This window comes from Pongo abelii, chromosome 2, assembly GCF_028885655.2.
Source record: "Pongo abelii isolate AG06213 chromosome 2, NHGRI_mPonAbe1-v2.0_pri, whole genome shotgun sequence".
NCBI classification, from domain to species: Eukaryota; Metazoa; Chordata; class Mammalia; order Primates; family Hominidae; genus Pongo; species Pongo abelii.
In genome coordinates, this window is record NC_085928.1 from 15467204 (window position 1) to 15487212 (window position 20009).

The following is a 20009-nucleotide window of genomic DNA, read 5'->3' on the forward strand; positions in this document are numbered from 1 at the left end:
AAAATATACGAAGCAAAATTGATAGACCTCAGAGGAGAAAATAAATAAACAAATCCACAATTATAGTTGGAGATTTCATCATCCTCTCTAAATAACTGATAGAACAAGTAGACATAAAATCAGTAAGGACATGAGGATTTGAACAACAACCAACTCCACCTAATTGACATTTATAGAACACTCTATCCAATGAGAGAATGTACTTTGTTTTCAAGTGTGCTTGGGAATTTACCAAGATAGATCATATTCTGTCCATAAGACAAATGTCTGTCTCTCTCTCTCTCTCTCTCTCTCTGTGTGTGTGTGTGTGTGTGTGTGTGTGTGTGTGTATAGTTGTTGTTGTTGAGACAGAGTCTTGCTCTGTCACTCAGACTGGTGTGCAGTGGTGCAATCTCAGCTCACTGCAACCTCTGCCTTGCAGGTTCAAGCAATTCTCCTGCCTCAGCTTCTTGAGTAGCTGGGACTACAGGCGTGTGCCACCACGCCTGGCTAATTTTTGTATTTTTAGTAGAGACGAGGTTTCACCATGTTCGCCAGGCTGATCTTGAACTCCTGACCTCAAGTGATCCACCTACCTTGGCATCCCAAAGTGCTGGGATTACAGGCGTGAGCCACCGCGACCGGCCCTCAATGCACAGATTTTAAAGAATTCAAATAATGAAAAATATGTTTTCTGACCACAATGGAATTTAACTATTAATAGAAAGCAGTAGCAAATTGGTGATACCTAAGGTTCCACAGGCTGTCTGCTGGATGATTTCATTTACATGACATTCTGGAACTACAGGGACCAAAATATGACCCTAGTGGTTGCCAGGAGCTCATCTTGAATGAAGACGTTGAAGACAAAGAAACTGGTAGAAAACTCTTTTATATCTTCATTATACTGGTAACCATTTGTCAAAACTCACAGAAGTATACACTAAAAAGTATGAATTTTCTAAATATAGAAAAGCTGTCTGTAAATTACACCTTAATTTTTAAAATGAAAGAAAACATCGAAGCATACACACACGTAAATAGACAATATAGTGAATGAGAAAACCTCATATATAATATTGAGAAAAAAGAAAAATTGAAGAAATGTTTTATGTGAAGACAACTATAAACCGTCTTTAAAGACACAAAAGTATACTTAAACAATGAAAAGGCATCCTTTGTTTCGCTTCCTTTTCTATGTGCTTCAAAACATTCTTTCATAATGCAGATTTCATTGGTTTTGTCGAGGATCAGTACACAGATATTTCAATTTGTACACAATTCTTAACATACACACACAAAAAAGTTTAAAAAGTCAGGTATTGTAATTCTTTTTAAAAGTTATTCCAGTGACTTTCCAGCTTAAAATTTGGAGGCAAATTTTCCTTAAGAGGATATGAAATACCAGTATCTACAATTGTTGATAAGCTGTTACATATGTCCCACCAATTCACAATTTAATATCACATACATTACACACTCAAATTTTCAATCTTTCACAGCACATTAGGTTAGACCATGTCAACACCACCTAAAGATATCAGCTCTCTGTAATTTATTAATTTAATGCAATCTCAATAAAAATTCCAAAGAGCTTTTCTTCTCTTTTTTTTTTTAAACTGATCACACATCAGAAAAGTTCATGAGGAAAAATAAACAACAAGAATAGCTAGGAAAATAGTGACAAGGAAGCATTCTCTAGGAAGACTAGCCCTGACATTAAAACATACAGCAAAGCCTCTCTAAAGCAGATGAATAAACGGGTCAATGGACGAAAATAGAAGGTCCAGAAATACCCAAACTACATATGAAAGTCTAGTACATGATAAAGCTGGTATCTCAAGTTACTGGGATAGTGATAACCTTTATAACAAATGGTGTTGGGACACTTGATACCCATTTGAAAAAAAATAATTAGATTCACTCCTCAAACCACACACAATAACACACTCCAAATGTATTATAGATCTAAATGTAAAAAATGCATCAGTTCAAGTACTAGAAGCAAGCATGAGTGAATTCTTCTATAACTTGGGTGTAGGGAAGAGTATGACTAAAAGTCATATATTAAAATATGACTAAAAGTCCAGACGTCATAAAATAAAAGACTGGTAAGTCTTGCCACACAAAATTTAAAATATTTGCATGGCAAAGAAAAACAAAAGCCCCCATAAGCAAACTCAAAAAACAAAAAATAAATTGGGAAGACATATTCATAACACATATTACAAATAAAGGACTCATATCCTTTCAAACTTTATAAAGAACTTTTAAATTTTAAGGGGGAAAAAAAAAAAGACCAGAAATGCTAAGGAAAAAGAAGCAGCACGCTCCCCCCTCTTTCGGAACAGGGAAGTCAGTGTAGTCGGCGCCCCCTGGAAGAGAGGGTTCTGCGTGGCGTGGGGTCTCTGCGCCCGCTCGGGCTGCTGGGTCTTGAGGGCCCCGGGCTCAGCCCTGCTGTCCCCTTCCCGCACCCGTCCCCCGCTCTCCTCACCATACTCCCGGAGGAAGAGCGCCGGGAGGCCTTACGCGCCCTACGGTTCCCGGCCGGCCGCACGCTCCCCGCCTCCCGATCTCGTCGGGCTCTGGAAGTAACACCTGCAACTCCGTGCGTTAAGTTCCTTGGGGGTCGGAGCCCCTGGACTCAGAGCAGCGGCGGGAGGAGGGCCTGGCGCAGCCATCCTCAGCTCGCCGGGATTGCAGGTGCGCCCCACCCAACAGGCTTGTGCCTCGAACTTCTTTTCTCTGAAAACCGCTTTCTTTTCTCTGAAAACCGCTTCCGTCAAAGACTGAGGCCTCGAGTTTGCAAACAGCTGCCTCAGGATTGTGTCGCCCTTTGGGACAGACGTTGCTGCCAGACAAACCCTGGGTCAAAACCCTGAGGTCTGCAATTTTATTAGTTGTGTAGCCTCAGTCAATAGCGTCTGTACAGTGGGCACAGCCATAACTATTTCATGTTATTATCATGAAGATTAAATGAGATAAAGTCTGTAGAATGCCTGGCACATTAAAACACAAGAATCAGTATTCCTCTCCTTTTCTGTTGGGCATCCCACTCCTTTCCCCCCAGTTCTCCCTACACACCCATATTTAGAAAAATACACTGGGTTATTGCCTGTGCTCCCTAAGTCAGGGCTGGAGTCAGGTTCCCCTCTGGCCCAACAGGGCATTATTTAATTCAGTCAACGCGTATTGAAGGCCTTTGATATGCCTGACACTGTGTTAAGATTATAAAGATGAATTAGACACAGATCCCTTCTCTTTCGAGTGAGGAGGGAAGTAGGAGGTGGAGAAATAAAACATAGATTAATACAGTTACCTGGTGTATCACGAAAAGTCCTGGCAGTATACAGATGGTATACTCAAAATTAATAATTGAAGATAATTTAATAAAGAAATTATTTACACAGGTGTGGGCAAAGGGTTAAGGAAACCAGTGAGAGATGGTGAAGTAGCCTCCTCCCCTTACCATCTAGGCTGAAGGGGCAAGGGAGGGGGCATCTCCTGAACTTGGTAAGAGCTATACCCATAGGAAAGTGCCAGCAGGTAGAACCCATGACTGCTTTCGGGAGACAGCCAGGGCAGTATAAGCATCCCAAGTACTCTCTCCGTGTGCCTTCCAATCTCGTGCTGGTACCTCCCACTGCAGAACCCAATGAGTAATCAGAGAATGGAGCTGATGTGGTACTTAGAGGTCAGCCCTCAGTACCACCTCCAAGGCAGAGAGCAGGGTAATAGGTTTTGGTATCGTATTTGCAGAGATACATATAAAGTATTAAGATAACAGAAATCAGTGGTTCGTTGTAATTTAGAGACAAGATTGGAGAAAAGTTTCTATAGTAGTGGCATTTCAGTAAGACCTTGGATGATGAGTAGGGGACTGTCTAAGAGGAAAATGAGGTGAAGAATGAGAATGAGGTGTGTCCCTCTCTCCCTCTCTCTCTTCAGAGTTCCCTTTTTCATCATCTGTCATGCAGAGAGCAGGGATGGGGGTGGATTACACAGAACAAAGATCACGTGAATGATAGTATAGACTGTGCTTTGGAAAATCTTGTAGTCTGGTGTGACTGAACCCTAGGGACTTGGTGGTGAGGAAGGAACACAAAGTATGCAAAGTGGCATGAGCAATTGCTAACGGCCATGCTGCTGAGTTTAAACTCTATTTTCTAGGCCAGTGGATCTCTAAATTTAATTCCCAGACCAGCAACATCAGGTTCATTGTGAAGCAGTAACCAGGGTGATAACCCCTAGCACCGCGTTACATTACATCTTACTTTACCTCACTTCTCTTTTTGTTTGTCCTTGGGCTTGGACCTCCAAAATTATTAATATCTTAATCTTTGCATCAAGCTCTGTTTTAGATCTGATCAATAAAAATGACCCAATCGATAAAAAAGGAAATAGCACCTAACTTCTGTATGGAAATTAAACCAAAAACAGTACTAAACTTTTTTTTTTTTTTTTTTTGAGACAGAGTCTTGCTCTGTTGCCCAGGCTGTAGTGCAGTGGCCTGATCCCAGCCTACTGCAACCTCTGCCTCCTGGGTTCAAGCGATTCTCATGCCTCAGCCTCCGGAATAGCTGGGATTACAGATGTGTACCACCATGCCTGGCTAATTTTTGTAAACACTAAACTATTACAGTAAGTGTAAGGAAATCCAATAAAGATCTTATTTTTCTCCTAATGATTACTTTGATGCTATTTTCAGGGAAGCATCAAATATGTATTATTCTTTTATTTTATCTTTTCTTTGGAGAGAAGGGTGCCCCTGATCTGATAGTGCTCAATGACCCGTCTGGGTAATTCAGCACCAATGTTGGAGAGGTGAAACAGAACCTCGAGAAGCAAGGAGGGGGCAAATATAGTTTGATAGGGTATTGTATATACTTTCTCCAGGACAGAAGAGATGAAATTTGCAGCCTACTTTTATCTTTATAACCTATGTGTTATAAGGAAAAAATACTGAGAAATGTGATTTTTACAGCCAAAAGTAACAGCAGTGAAGTCAAGAGTAGTTAAGTTGTACTGTGATAATATTTAGGAAGCAGCTACACACAAAATCAACCAAAGACCTCCATGCACATGTTATACAACTGTATGCTGTGTGTGTTGTAGGAAACACTGAGAATCTCAACCTAAAGGAAAAAAAAGAAGCAAGGGAAAGAACACAATTTGTTCCAAATCTTTAACTTTATTTAAAGCAGATACAGATGATAACAGCTTCCAAAGAGTAAAAGCAGTAACCCAAATGCTCTGCAATCTCCCACACCATGAAACTTGCACGTCACACACAGTGCAATCTCCCATCCAGAACTTAGTAGAAACCAAACTTTTGCTTCTTTGGAACAAATTTAGCTAAAAGATGAATAGCTAGAAAATAACTATAATGGTAAAGAATTCAATGAATCACCAAAAACTAAATTTATAATCTCATTTTTTTTAAAAACATGTATCATTTAGCTTAAGCTTCCTCAACTCTCTGGACAAAGAAGAAGATTCTGAGTTTTTAAGTTCTTCAAATAGGATTTCCTCTGGGGAAATTTGCTTTGAGTACTGTGTGGGAATCCATTTCTGAGAGAAGCCCAGAATAAAGGGATCTCCTCAGCCTGCTCCATGGAGAAGTACCCTCATGGGAGACAGTACAGCTCTGGAGGGCAGAGCTATGGGGGCAGACTACCTGGTTCATACCCCAGCATTTCCACTTATTAACTGTGTGACCTTTGGCAAGTTGCTTATCCTCTCTGTGCACCAGTTTTCTCAGTTATAAAATGGGAATATTAATTGTATCAATCACACAGATGTAAAGCTGTTGTAAAGGGGACAAACTAAGGAAAGTACTCATTAAATACTAGCTATTATTATCTGATAAAAAATTTGTACGTGTGTGTGTGTATCTTTGGGAAAAGAAGAAGACATCTTGTTTACTATTTTTTTGGAGAGAGGCTGGGACATGGATAATCACATAATTTGCTATTATTACTTTAATCTGACTTGAAAAACCGTTTAAAAATAAAATTTAGCATGTCATATATTCCTTATAGTAGGCTTATTTCACCTTTTTTCTGTCCAGAGAATCAGTGAGAAAGATTTTAAGGGTGAAAACATGAATTGGTGGGACTTAGTAAAGAGTTGAAAAACTACTACAATGTGGGCTACGGTTATTATAAAATGATAGAGATGGAAACTAGAGTAAGTTTATTTTGTCTGTTAAACCTGGAAGTGAGCTAGGCATGGTCGCTCACGCCTGTAATCCCAACACTTTGGGAGCCCAAGGCAGGAGGATCCCTTGAGCCCAGGAGTTCAAGACCAGTCTGGGCAACACAGGGACACCCCATCTCGACCAAAAAAAAAAAAAAAAGCCAGGCATGGTGGTGCACGTCTGTGGCCCCAGCAACTTGAGAGGCTGAGGTGGGAGGATCACTTGGCCCCAGAAGGTTGAGGCTGCAGTGAGTCATGATTGTGCCACTGCACTCCAGCCTGGGGGACACAGTGAGACCCTGTCTCAAAACAACAACAACAAAAACAAAGCAAAACAAAACAAAAAAACACTCGGAAGTGGGGTATACTCAAAAGTACAAAATTATCTAGAGAAAAACAATGCTCAGAAATATGTAGCATTACTGTGGCAGGGCAAGTGCACCCAATATGGCAGTTTACAAGGAACAGAAAGCAAAGGCTCAAGTGAGGGGCCTGGTCAGAGTTCAGGCTCCAAGTGTTCTAGAATAAGAAACTCAAGTCAGGCACCATGGCACGTGCCTATAATCCCATCTACTCGAGAGGCCAAGGTTGGGGGATGGCTTGAGCCCAGGAGTTCAAGTCCAGTCTTGATGTCTTTCCTTAAGAGACAGGGCAATATAGTAAGGACTTGTCTCTTAAGGGAAAAAGCAATGAAAGAAGGAAGCTCAGTTTTCCAAATTAGTAGCGAGGACTCCAGAAATGGCTTCCTTACTCCTGCCTCTGCCAAAGATTTAGGAGGCAAATATCCCTCTGCTGGCTTACTAGCAACTTGAGTCAGGCAACACAATTTTATGAAACACTGCTATAGTTTAGTTTGTTTGACCTCCTCCAAATCTCATGTTGAAATTTGATCCTCAGTGTTGGAGGTGAAGCCTAACGGAGGGGTCTGGGTCATGGGGGCAGATCCCCCATGAATGGCTTGGTGCTATTCTCATGGGAGCAACTCTTAGTTCCTGAAGAACTGCTTGTTAAAAAGAGCCTGGCACCTCCCCCACACCTCTCTCTCACTTCCTGTCTGTCATTTGATTTCTGCACACACTGGCTGCCCTTCGCTATGAATGCAAGCAGCCTGAGGCTTTCACCTGATGCCCAACCTTCTAGCCAGCAAACTTGTGAGCCAAACAAATCTTTTTCTTTATAAATTAGCCAGTCTCAGGTGTTCTTTTATAGCAACACAAACAGACTAAGACAGGCACCAACTATATACTAGGCTCTTGGTCATTAAAAATGATAGTCTTGGGTGGGTGTGGTGGCTCAGGCCTGTAATCCCAGCACTTTGGGAGGCCAAGGCAGGAGGATCATTTGAGCTCAGGAGTTTGAAACCAGCCTGGCCAACATGGCAAAACCCTGTGTCTACTTAAAAATACAAAAAATTAGCCAGGTGTGGGGGCACACACCTGTAATCCCAGCTACTCAGGAGGCTGAGGCAGGAGAATCACTTGAACCGGGGAAGTGGAGGTTGCAGTGAGCCAAGATCACACCACTGCACTCCAGCCTGGGTGACAGAGCGAGACTCCATCTCAAATAATAATAATAGTCTTATTCCATTTATTACCAATGCTTGCCCAATCTCTACTCATGGCCACTTTTCTTGCCATGAGTAAGAAAGCAGAATATGGGTCTTTAATTTTTCACAACCAACCCTTTTTCCTCCCATTCACAATAGAATTTCACTTTCACAGGTAGAGATGAAGGGGAAAACACACAAAAAACCAAAGAACCACCCCAGAGATGGCAATGAAAAAGGGATCAATTGGCAGCTGAGAGTCCGATGAAGGACATAGAAGATGATTTCAGACCCACCTCTAACCGCAGTGATGACACTAGAGGCATGACACCTTTGCAGCAGATTTTACACAGATTTGGCTTACACTCCAGGGCTGGGTGCGGTGGCTCACGCCTACAATCCCAACACTTTGGAAGGCCCAGGAGGGCAGATCACGAGGTCAGGAGCTCGAGACCATCCTGGCTAACACAGTGAAACCCTGTCTCTACTAAAAATACAAAAACAAAAATTAGCTGAGCGTGGTAGCAGGCGCCCGTAGTCCCAGCTACTCGGGAGGCTGAGGCGGGAGAATGGCGTGAACCCAGGAGGCGGAGCCTGCAGTGAGCCGAGATCGCTCCGTTGCACTCCAGCCTGGGTAACAGAGCGAGACTCCGTCTCAAAAAAAAAAAAAAAAGTATCACTACAGAAATGACAGACTAGCAGATTCTTATTCTTATACAAACCATTTCTTGAGAAGAAAAATTTCAAAGTCCTTCCTACATCAGGATTTAGACTGGCATTAAATCAGCCTCCTAAAATATATTTTTTTGAAAGCTTCATTTAAGACATCTTCCAGCAGTTTTCTTACTCAATTCCTTTGGCTTTCAGCTCCTCTTTGACACGCTTCAGGTAAGAAGGATCAGGGTAGCCATACCTGGAGAAAGAAAAATTCCTTTAGTGTCACCACAAATTGTTCAGATATGTGCAATAGATATCCAGCATTTAAGGATTTAATTAATATCCAGTGTTGCAAACATTCACAAGTAATCCTGAAGGTGGATGACATATCATGACTTTTAAATTCGCAGATGCGAGTCATTTAGCTAGCGAGTGAGCCTAGCTGTCTGGCCAACATCTGCCTTTCAACCTGGCTTCTGCCCTGCCAACTACAAAGAATTAATATGATGTAGTTATTACATTTCGCATCAAAGGGCAGGGGGTTTGAGAATCCAAGATGAATGGTAAATACGTTGATTTAATTTGAGGCTTCATGTCTATGTTAATTCTTAAAATTTTTCAGTTTATGGTAAGTAGTGACTCTCCTAAAAATATAATAATATACTGTGTTTTATGGGGGCATTGTAATCACATGCTAGTAGGATTTTCAAATTTAAGGTTTTGAAAAAGTCTCAGGGTATATATTTTTTCTTTAGTGCCAAGGGTCTGTGGAATCCTATTTGGGTTTCATAAAGAACAATTGGATTTCGTATAATACAGTTTCTACCAATAGTCTCCTCGCAACTTAGACTTTTTCTGGAATATTATTGGCCAAGTGATTTCAGGTTCTCTGTGGACTGGTGAGGGAAGAGGGGGAAAAAAAAGGTGACCTTAAAAGAAAGCAAAGTAAGTAACATTCCTAGCATCTAGCTTTCAAATAGACACGAAGCCTCAAATTAAATCAGCTTATATAGTATTCATCTTGGATTCAAAACACCCCTGCCCTTTGGTGCAAAATTTAAATAACTCCATAGTACTTTATAGCTGGCAGGGTAGAAGTTGATGGGGACCAATCTTTCTGTCTTTGAGATTATCATCCCCGATTAGCATCTCTCAAAATACCAATTCCACTGCTATAGAGTCTACTTATATCCACATCCAGAAATTGCCATATTTCATAATCCCTATACTCTGTTGAGCAGCCATTACATCCCAAAAGGCTCTTACTTTTCTGGTCCTCCAAACTTGGATGTTTTGTGGTGAATATCATTCCAAGTGATGACATCTGAGACTCCTGATACGCGAGAGTACCCCACTGTAAAAATCAGCTTTTGGTCAAAGGCCCTACAAAGCAGTTCCAAAACCTTCCTTCCTTCCTTATTATCAGGCAAGTATGCAGTTCGCTGTATTCCAAGGTATCTCTTTCCTGGGTTTGGGTGTTCTTCCTGTGTGAGAACAAGAAAATGTCATGTGAAAACAGTGCCCTGTCTAATTTTTACTATAGGTATAGATGTGTTCATTTGTAGATAAAGCAAATCAAAAGCAAGAAAGGTATTGAAGTTATGCTCATATTCCCAATAACTCATATTTCTCCTCTTTCCTTGAATTCATGCTGGAAACACTGTCCACCTTCCTGATACCCCCATCTCAAGAAATAATCTCCACCCACCCTTTCTCTGTCTTAAGAAATAGACACAAAAGGTATTTGAATTACCAGCAAACATTGTGACCTTTACCACTATTTCAATCCCTTGCACATGACCCTGGAGATAATTCCTTGGGAAATCTATTGTCTAATAGGCAATAGGACAGTCTCTTTTGCCCTGGTAATCGTAGCATAGTGGCAAGAAACCCATGGACTTCAGAAATACTTACTGTTTGTATGCCTCCTTTTATAGAATAATTAATCACAATGGTGCCACAGGACTCATAACCTGGAAGTGAGTCTCTTGAAACAGTGACAACCATGCTTCCCTCTGGCTGATTTCCTTTCTGAACACCATAGGAAGTCTGGCATGTGGGACAGATTGGCTTATATGACATGGCTTTGTTGATACAAGGGGCGCAGAATTCATGCTTGCACTTTGGTAGCACTTTTTTGTTACTAATGGTGTCCATACAGATGACACAGATGCCCTTTTCCTTCTTGTCCAGTTCTGAGGCCTCAGAACTCACAGAGCCCTTGAGTGGCGGAGAAGCTGCTTTGGAATCATCGCTATCAATGTCCATCGGTGTTTCATGACCCTCTTTCAATTTCTTTCCAGCCAATGAAGACATTCCTCCTCCTTTGAGAACATACTGCTTCGCCTTTGCAAGGTGATTTGGCAAACCAGTCAAAGTCATTGACTCTTGATTTAGCACAAAGTGTACATTTGGATGTCTTTTACTAAAGTCATCAGCAAACTTGGTCTGATGTAAGTGCTTTCTCTCCTTGCCCAAAGATTTCAGTAAAAGAACTTCTCTCATCAACTGACATGAGGCATGTTGAAAGGCATCGATGAAACTTGCATAAGCATGCACAGATAGATCTACCTGCTTGTCCTTGGATTCAAACAGAATGCAGGTTTTCTGACCTTTCTCAGAAACCTTGCTGCAAATGTCATACCTTTTTTCGATCTCTGATATCTCCTGTAGTAATTCAGTTTCTAAAAGTTTATAGCGGGCACTATCAACCTCAATTCCATTCATCATGTAATTGGCAGCCAATAGTTTCACAGGTGTCTTGACAAAAGCTTCAGAGATTTTTTGTTTGGCAGCTGAAATGTCATCTTGGGTCCCAAGGAGAGTTAATTGTCCTCCTCTCTCCTTTATAAGGAGCTTTGTAAACTGGTGATTCAATTCCTGTTTGAATTTATTTGCCTGCTTACTGTCTGCTAAAGAGACACATTCTTGCTTCAGAGGTTCTATGTTCTTCTGAAATTCACTAGCAAAAGACTCACGAGCTGCTTCCAGGTCACCTGATTGACTTGAGGTGAAATCTAAACAGACTATATTTGGAGAACTCTCCTGGATTTCAATGTTTACACCAAATCTTTTCTCTATTGAGTTGATTTTATCAGGACAGATATATTTAAAGTATTCAAAGTAAGGCAAGGGAACTTCAAAATAGTTTCTTTTTTGTTCTGCCTTGGTTTCTGGTTCAGAAGGAGAAATGCAGCTGTCCCTCTCCTGCTGACTGAGTGGCTTCCTCTCTGTCATTGAAGGGGAAAATTCTTGTTTCTGCTCACTTTCCAGGAACTGCTCACTCAAAAATTGATGTATTTTTTCAATGTCTTGGAAGTCACCACACACCTTCTCAATTCCATCGTGACCTTCCATTTTTCTGATACTAGGGCACAGTGTGGTTATGTATGCCCTCTGCTCTTTGGAGAACAGGTTACAGTTCAGGTCAGCTGTTACAGTAAGAAAGACCTGAAATTTTAAAAGGAACAGGAACAAATAAAACCTCTCAGCATGCAGGCCTACCATCTTCTCTTCAGGAGAATGCATAGAGACTAGAGAAACAACCACTACATCTTTCCCAAGTGGGGGCAACTTCTTTCAAATCCTATTTATTTATTTATTTATTTCAAGATGGAGTTTCACTCTTGTTACCCAGGCTGGAGTCCAATGGCGCAATCTCAGCTCACTGCAACCTCCGCCTCCCGGGTTCAAGCAATTCTCCTGCCTCAGCCTCCCGAGTAGCTGGGATTACAGGCATGCGCCACCACGCCCGGCTAATTTTGTATTTTTAGTAGAGACCAGGTTTCTCCATGTTGGTCAGGCTAGCCTGGAACTCCCAACCTCAGGTGATCCACCCACCTCGGCCTCCCAAAGTGTTGGGATTACAGACATGTGCCAGCGTGCCCGGCCTCAAATCCTTTTTAGAGGATACAGCACGCTACATCCCAGAGGTTCTCAGCCCTGTCTGCATGTAAGACTCACCTGGCGAATTCAGGGAAAAACAAACCAGCCAAAGCCCAAGCACATCCCCACAGATTCTGATGTTAACTAATCTGCAGTGGAGCCTGGGCATGAGCATTTCTAAAAGCTCCATGGCCAAGAGATCCGTGTTCTACAACTGCCACTAGCTGTTTGATCTTGGGAACAGCAGTCAAGGGAAGGCACTTGTGCTCTCTGGGCAAGTTGTTGTGGCCCTCACAAAAGTTTGTGTACTTGGAAGGGAGCCATAAAACTGAGGGAAATGGCTTTTCCTATTACACTTTTTTCTTTTCTTCACTCTTCCTCCTTTATTCTTGTTTCAACTAAACACTCGACTGCATGCAAGTTGAACCCTTGTTGGACCCTTCTAAACCCTGGCCTTTAGAAGCTCAAATATAAGACACACCAGGTTAAGATAAAAAGGACAGAGGCCAATCGAATGTAATATAAAAGCAAAATTTCTAATGTTTTGTTCCTTCTCAAGGACTTTGCATGTACGATCCTTCCTCTAGATCTTCAAAATGTTTCCTGAATCCAGCCATTTCTCACACCTCCATCAAGGCCACCAAAGTGCATGCCATTATCATCTTTCACCTGGCGCATTGCAACCCCTCCTAACTAGGCTCTAACTCTCCATTCTAGCCCCTTCCTACGTTCAGTTTTCCAACAGCAGCCAGAGTGACCCTTTAGAAATATAAACCAGAGCGCCCTCTCCCCTGGCTCAAAACTATCTGATGAATCCCCTAACATTTTAAGTTAAAAATCCAAAATCCTTACCTTCAGCCCCAAAGGCCTATCTTTTGGGTACCTTCCCAAGTTCCTAGCACCTCTCTCCATTGCTCACTGCCCTCCCCACCACACTGGCTTCCTTAAAGCTTCTAGGCCTCAGAATGTCAGCTCTTGGGGACTTTGTACCTATGCTTCCCTCTAGGACATTTTCCGCCTAGAAATCCACTTGGCTAGAGATGTCACCTCACTTGAGGTTTTTCCAGACATCCTGTTTTAAATGGTGGTTCTGTCACTGTCTGTCACTTATTCTTCTTCCTAGCAGGTATGACTGGCAGACATTTTATTATATATCTATTGTTTACTAATATTGTCTGTTTCTCTTACTAGAAGGTGCCGTCTCTGGAAGCAGAGTCTGCCATGTTCCTGGCTGCCTCCCCAGCTCCTATAACAGTGCCTGGAACACAGAAGGCAGTGGATATCTATTGTTGAATGAATCTTGTCATCATTCAAGTTTCAGGCCAAACGTCACCTCCTCAGTCAAGTTGTCTCTGATTTCTGGTTAGAAGTAGCACCAGGCCAGGCGCAGTAATTCATGACTGTAATCCCAGCACTTTGGGAGGCCAAGGTGGGCAGATCGCTTGAGCCCAGGAATTTGAGAACAGCCTGGGCAACATAGTGAGACCCTGTTTCTACCAAAAAAAAATAAAAATTGGCTGGGTGTAGTGGTGCCTATAGTCCTAGCTACTCGGGAGACTGAGGTGAGAGGATTGCTTGAGCCCCGGAGGTCAGCTCTGCAGTGAGCCATGATTGTGCCACTGTACTCCAGCCTGGGCGATAAAGTGAGACTCTGTCTTGGGGGGAAAAAAAGAAGTAACACCACCTCCATCTTCCCCTTGCTTGCCCTGGCCCTGTTTCTCTCCAAATAAATAAAATGGTTTTATTTATTGTGTTTACTTGCCTACTGTCTTTCTGTGCATGCCCTGGCCCCCAGTATAAGCTGCCTGAGAGCAGGGACCTTGTCTGTCTATTCATCTCCATGTCCAGTGCCTAAAACAGTACCTGGCTCCCATGTGCGTGCCCAGCACATGGGTGTTGGATCAATAATACATGAGGCTGGTGACTGGAGGAAAGGTGCAGGCACAGCCAGCTCCTTCTTTCAATACTCACCTTTTGGAGACAGGAATCCACAGCATTAGGAATACGTCCTTCATGTTGATGTGTATCACCAGACGGTGTTTCTGCTTGTGATTGTGTCAGCGAAGAAATTTGAGGTCTCGTGTTCTTCTTTATTGAATTTTCAGTGGGTACCAGAAAAATGGGCATAGGTTTGTCGTCAACAAGCATTTGGTGCTCTCCTTTTTTCAACACTCTCTCCTTAGCTTCAGCGGAGACATTAAACACACACATATACACACATAAAAATGGGAGAGATTTCAAGTAATCTCCTCATTCCTGTGTCTGTACTCTGCCCCAGCACCTCCCAGTAAGGCTGCTCCCTACATCCTGGAATGGTGGGTTGGCAATGGAGAAAGTCGGGGAGCTATTAAGAGCTCTAAAGTGTGCGGATTAAGTTTTACCATAGAAGTGAAAGCTTAATGACAATGGAACATTGTCCACCGATTAAACATCGTGTTTCTGAAACTGTCTCCAGTCTTTCCTCCCTCCCTCCCTTCCTTCCTTTTTTTTTTAGACGGAGTCTCACTCTGTCACCCAGGCTGGAGTGCAATGGTGCGACCTCGTCTCACTGCAACCTCTCTGCCTCCCGAGTTCAAGCAATTCTCCTGCCTCAGCTTGGATTACAGGTGCGCACCACCATGCCCGGGTAATTTTTGTATTATTAGTAGGGACGGAATTTCCCCATGTTGGCCAAGCTGGTCTCGAACTCCTGGCCTCAGGTGATCCGCCAACCTCGGCCTCCAAAATGCTAGGATTACAGGCGTGAGCCACCGCACCCGGCCCAGTCTCCCATTTCAATACTCATTATACAGCTAAGTGACAACAGCAGGAATCAAAAGTGCAGACTCCGAATTTTGTAAATACACATGTGTTTGCTGGCATTCATAAAAAAGGGCAGGAAGCAAATACACCAAATGGTCACATTGTTTATCTTCAGGTTGTTTTCTTTTTTACTCTTTTCTCTTATTTCTATAGTGAGCATATATCACTTTTGTAATCCTCAAAAATACAAAATGGAACATCCTTTTGTTCATGGATGGAACAATGGAACCATTATTTAAAACATAAAAGTGGAATCCCTGAATGACAAGGACAGCAGCTGGCAGGCATCTGGGGGAAGGAAGATGACAGCTGAGAAATTAAGTTAGAATGAGGATATGGAAAGCATCCACACCAAGGCGCCGTCAGCCAGACCCGCACCGGGCACATGTGAGGCCCCATCCTCCACTGAGTGTTCACTGTCTCAGTGAGTCTCTTGGCAGCAGGGCCCCGTCCCTGTCTGCCACCGCACAGTGACATACTTTCTCCCGCCCTCTCCCCTAGGTCAGCTGGAACTGTGTCCGTCTGAAAACCCGGGGCCGGGCCCCCAGAGACGGCTTTCGCAGCCCGGCCGCCCGAAGCTCACCTGCCCTTTCACTGAACTCCACCCGGAAGGTGCCAGGGGCTTCGTGTTCCTGGGTCCTGACCGTGCACTCCCCGCCGCCCGAGGACTTAAAGCTCTGGAAGTAGCTCTCCAGCTTCCTTCGTACTCGGGAGCCGGACTCGTACACCCGCACGAGGAGCGGGGACGGCGGGCGCAGGTCGGAGGCCATGGCTCTGCGCGTCGGGAGGGCGCGGGGGCTCTGGGACGCAGCTGGGCCGTAAAGGCGCGGCCCGCCCTGCCGACTGGGCGCAAAGTTTCAGTTTCGCTTCCCTGGAGGTCCCTCCCTGTTCCCGACAGAGCCGCTTCCCCCTCCTCCCTGTGCTGTCCGCACCGAGGCGAGCGGCCTGCGGGGTGAGTAGGTCCGGTGCCTCTGGGCCCTCGGGGTCCCCTCTCCTGCAGGCTCGGGGTGGGCGGGGAGAGCGGGGACGGGCGCGGACCCGGGTCCCAGGGCCAGGCCTCCCTTGTGGGTAGACTATGCAAAGAAAGTAAGTTTCTCCTGTGTTTCTTATTCTTTGTAACTCTTACTGCTGTTATCACTATTATTTGATGCTAAAAAGTAATTCACATTCTGAATCCATGTTAAACTTACCCATTTTTGAAAATTTGAATGCGTTCATCTGGTAATTGTGACCTGTTACCCCTTACCTCCCTCCAGCTCTACCCTTTAGACGGCTTCTGCGGGCTTTTCTCCTCCATTGCTTGATTTAACCAACAGCACTGAATTGTTTCTTGCTGCCCAAAGAGCAGAGCAAGGCCCTGATGTCAAGGGCTGGTGAGGGGAGGCGGACCTGTGAACCAAGGAGCAAAACTTCTTCAAGGCCTCCAAGGGGAAGTTTCAAGCAGAATCTTAATAAATTGAGTGTGGCGGCGAGATGGGGAGGACAGGATTGGGGGGAAAAGCACCTGAGGCTTAGGGACCACTGTGGTCTGAAGCACAGAGTGGGCCTGGGGCCTGGGGCCTGGGAGGAGAGGAGATGGGTGAGGGGATGAGGGAGGGAGGGCCTACCTAGATAGGCACTGTCCGGCAGAAATACAATGGGAGCCAGTAGGTTCATTCTAAAATTTTTGCAGCCATATTTTTTAAAGGATAAAGAAACAGATGAAATTAATTTTAATGATTTTTAGGATATTTTTGAAGGATAAAGAAACAGATGAAATTAATTGTAATGATGTTATTTAACTTGACATATCCAAAACTTAATCATTTCAGCATCTAATGAGATTTTTACATTCTTTTTTATCATACTACGTCTTTGCAACCCAGTGTTTTTCTTATACTTACATCATATCTCGATTCAGACTGGCCACATGTATCCTCAGTAGCTATGTGAGGCTGATAGTCCACCCTGGACAGGACATATTTAGATGGTGAAAAGCCTTGAAGAGCAGTGAAGATGACCTGAAGGGTTGTAAGCAGTGAAAGCAAGAAAATGACTTGCCAGATTTGCATTTTAGAAATATGGTGCTGACAACGGTGTGGAGGACACATTTACAAGCAGGGATGAGTGGCGGCAGAGAGGCCCAAGATAAGGTTTTTGCACATGGCTGGTAAGACTGGAAATGGGTCAGTCTTTACTGTGAACAATTTGGCAATACTGTCAGAATTACAACTGCATATACTTTTTGGTTCTGGAGTTCCATTTCTAGGAATTTGTTCCATTGATATATTAGCCCCTGTGTGAAGTGACCTGTGTACAAAGATGTTCTTTACAGCCTTGTTTACAATAGCAAAAGATAGGGAACTCTTTAATGTCCATAAATAGGGGGACTAGCAGTTTAATAATAAAAGTATATCTATACAATGGAATACAATGGGCAGTAGGAAAAATGAAAAAGCTCTCTATGTGCTAACATGAAAAGATCTCTAGGATACATTACGTGGGAAAGATAAGATGCAGAAGTGTGTGTATAAGCTACTACCTTTCGCGTAAAAAATGCCACTGGAAGAATACAGGAGAAGCGCTGATTGACTCTGGACAGGGAATTTAGTAGCGGAGATAGGAGGAAACCTTTTACATTTTCTAAATTTGAACCATGTAAATGTAATACCTATTCAAACGATAAAATGTCAAACTATTCAAACAATAAAATGTCAAACTAAATCTTTGAAAAGAGTATATTGCTGGCTGGGCACGGTGGCTCACGCCTGTAATCCCAGCACTTTGGGAGCCCAAGGCAGGCGGATCATGAGGTCAGGAGATCGAGACCATCCTGGCTAACACGGTGAAACCCCGTCTCTACTAAAAAAATACAAAAAAAAAAAATTAGCCAGGTGTGGTGGTGGGCGCCTATAGTCCCAGCTACTTGGGAGGCTGAGGCAGTAGAATGGCGTGAACCCGGGAGGCAGAGCTTGCAGTGAGCCAAGATCGTGCCACAGCCTGGGTGTCAGAGTGAGACTCCGTCTCAAAAAAAAAAAAAAAAAAGAAAAGAAAAGAGTATATTGCCACAGCTCAGGCAAAAGGTGCTGAGACCCTGAAGTGAGGCAGTGTCAGTGGGCGAGGAAGGAAGGGGCATATTTGAAAGTAATTTAGGTTGTCAGGTCCCAGATATGAGACAAAAAAGACTCAGGGAAAGTTCCTAGATTTCTGATTTGAGTGCATAAATGGTATTATCATTTACTGAGCTGTAGAATCCAGGAGATGAAGTATGGATTTGGTGGGGGTGGGATGGAGGATTGGGGACCAGGAGATAAGGGGTCTACTTTTGCAGAGACTTATTTGAGGGGACTGTGAGACCTCCAGGTGGAGTTGAAAAATGGGGCTCAGGAGAGCCATGGCCTAGAACTGCAGATAGAAGAGTCATATTTGCAGTTGGTGAGTTGAAGCCACGGAAGTGGATGAGATCACTCCTGGAGAGTATGTAGAATGAGATGAAAAACGCCTTAGACAGAATCCTGGAGCAAACAATTAAGAGGGGATGGTGGAAGTGAATGCAGGGAAAAAGCCTGTAAAGGCAAAGTGAAGGGTAATAAAAGAACCAAGGGAAGATGGCATAGGAGAAGCCAGGAAAGCAGAATTTCAGGAATGAAAGAGTGAAATGCTATAGAAAGTGGTCCAGTAAAGATGGATAGAAGATCATCCATTGGCATTAACCACATGAGGGATTCTGATGAGCAGTTTCTCTTCTTTTTTTTGAGACAGGGTCTCATTCCTCTTGCCCAGGCTGGAGTGCAGTGGCACGATCACAACTCATTGCAGCCTGAACTTCCCACCAAGTGATCCTCCCATCTCAGCCTCCCAAGTAGCTGGGACTATAGGCATGCGCCAACATGGCCAGCTAACTTTTTGTATTTTTAGTAGAGATGAGGTCTTGCCATGTTGCCCAGGTTGGTCTCAAACTCCTGAGCTCAAGCAATCTGCCTGCCTCTGCCTCCCAAAGTGCTGGGATTACAGGTGTGAGCCGCCATACCTAGCCACTGGCAGTTTCAAAAGGGTGCTGGGAATGAGGCAGGGAGCCAGGTTATAGTAGGCTGCGTGGGCAGGTGGACAGAAGGAGAGTCCACTACTCATTCCAGAAGTTTGACTGCTTATGAAGAGAAGGAAACACAGTAGGAACCAGTGATGGAAAGTTGGGAACGCTTTTCTGTTTTTAAAATGGAAGAAATGGAATGCTTAGGGCACTACACTCCTTGTTTGGCTATCCATACGCCTGTAAAACCTGGCCTGAAGACAGAAACAGGTGCAACATTTAAAGCAAAAGCCCGCTCTCCCTCTCCCTCTCCCTCTCCCTCTCCCTCTCCCTCTCCCTCTCCCTCTCCCTCTCCCTCTCCCTCTCCCTCTCCCTCTCCCTCTCCCTCTCCCTCTCCCTCTCTTCTTCGGTCTCCCTCTCCTTCTTTTTTCGGTCTCCCGCTGTTATCGAAGCTGGACTGTACTGCCATGATCTCGGCTCGCTGCAACCTCCCTGCCTCGGGCTCCTGTGACTCTCCTGCCTCGGCCTGCCGAGTGCCTGGGATTGCAGGCGCGCGCCACCACGCCTGAATGGTTTTTGTATTTTTGGTGGAGACGGGGTTTCACCGTGTTGACCGGGCTGGTCTCCAGCTCCTGGCCTCGAGTGATCTGCCTGCCTCGGCCTCCCGAGGTGCTGGGATTGCAGACGGAGTCTCGCTAACTCATTGCTCCATGCTGCTCAGGCTGGAGTGCAGTGGTGTGATCTCGGCTCGCTGCAACCTCCACCTACCAGCCTCCTGCCTTGGCCTCTTAAAGTGCTAAGATTACAGCCTCTGCCCCGCCGCCACCCCGTCTAGGAAGTGAGGAGCATCTCTGCCTGGCCGCCCATCGTCTGGGATGTGAGGAGCCCCTCTGCCCGGCCGCCCTATCTGGGAAGTGAGGAGCGCCTCTGCCC

General features: G+C 44.2%; 3 protein-coding genes across 12 annotated transcripts in view; 1 reads left to right on the top strand and 2 right to left on the bottom strand.

The window, feature by feature from the left end:
* The window catches only part of PARP15 (poly(ADP-ribose) polymerase family member 15), a 58021-nt gene extending 54897 nt beyond the window's left edge, over positions 1–3124 (bottom strand). Inside the window, 2 exon segments of the mRNA XM_002813216.5 lie at positions 2474–2596; positions 2598–3124. Of these exon segments, the coding sequence (XP_002813262.4) occupies positions 2474–2596; positions 2598–2660 (186 nt within the window). The 5' untranslated portion in view covers positions 2661–3124.
* A 2026-nt stretch (positions 3125–5150) lies between these two features.
* DTX3L (deltex E3 ubiquitin ligase 3L) lies at positions 5151–15887 on the bottom strand. The gene is made up of 5 exons (XM_024244962.3): positions 15651–15887; positions 14237–14448; positions 10295–11830; positions 9647–9864; positions 5151–8636 (listed from the first exon to the last, which is right to left on the bottom strand). The coding sequence occupies exons 1-5, from the start codon at positions 15835–15837 to the stop codon at positions 8567–8569; spliced, it is 2223 nt and encodes a 740-aa protein (XP_024100730.3). The 5' UTR covers positions 15838–15887; the 3' UTR covers positions 5151–8566.
* PARP9 (poly(ADP-ribose) polymerase family member 9) overlaps positions 15694–20009 on the top strand; it is a 39842-nt gene continuing 35526 nt past the window's right edge. For 2 of the 10 annotated variants that reach the window (XM_054551403.2, XM_054551407.2), the window contains exon 1: positions 16052–16153. The gene's annotated coding sequence lies outside the window, so the exon portion shown is untranslated. Of the gene's footprint in view, positions 16020–16051; positions 16154–16954; positions 17217–20009 lie in introns of those variants that run through there. The other 8 variants (XM_054551400.2, XM_002813217.6, XM_003776155.5 and 5 more) reach the window with 7 other exon arrangements.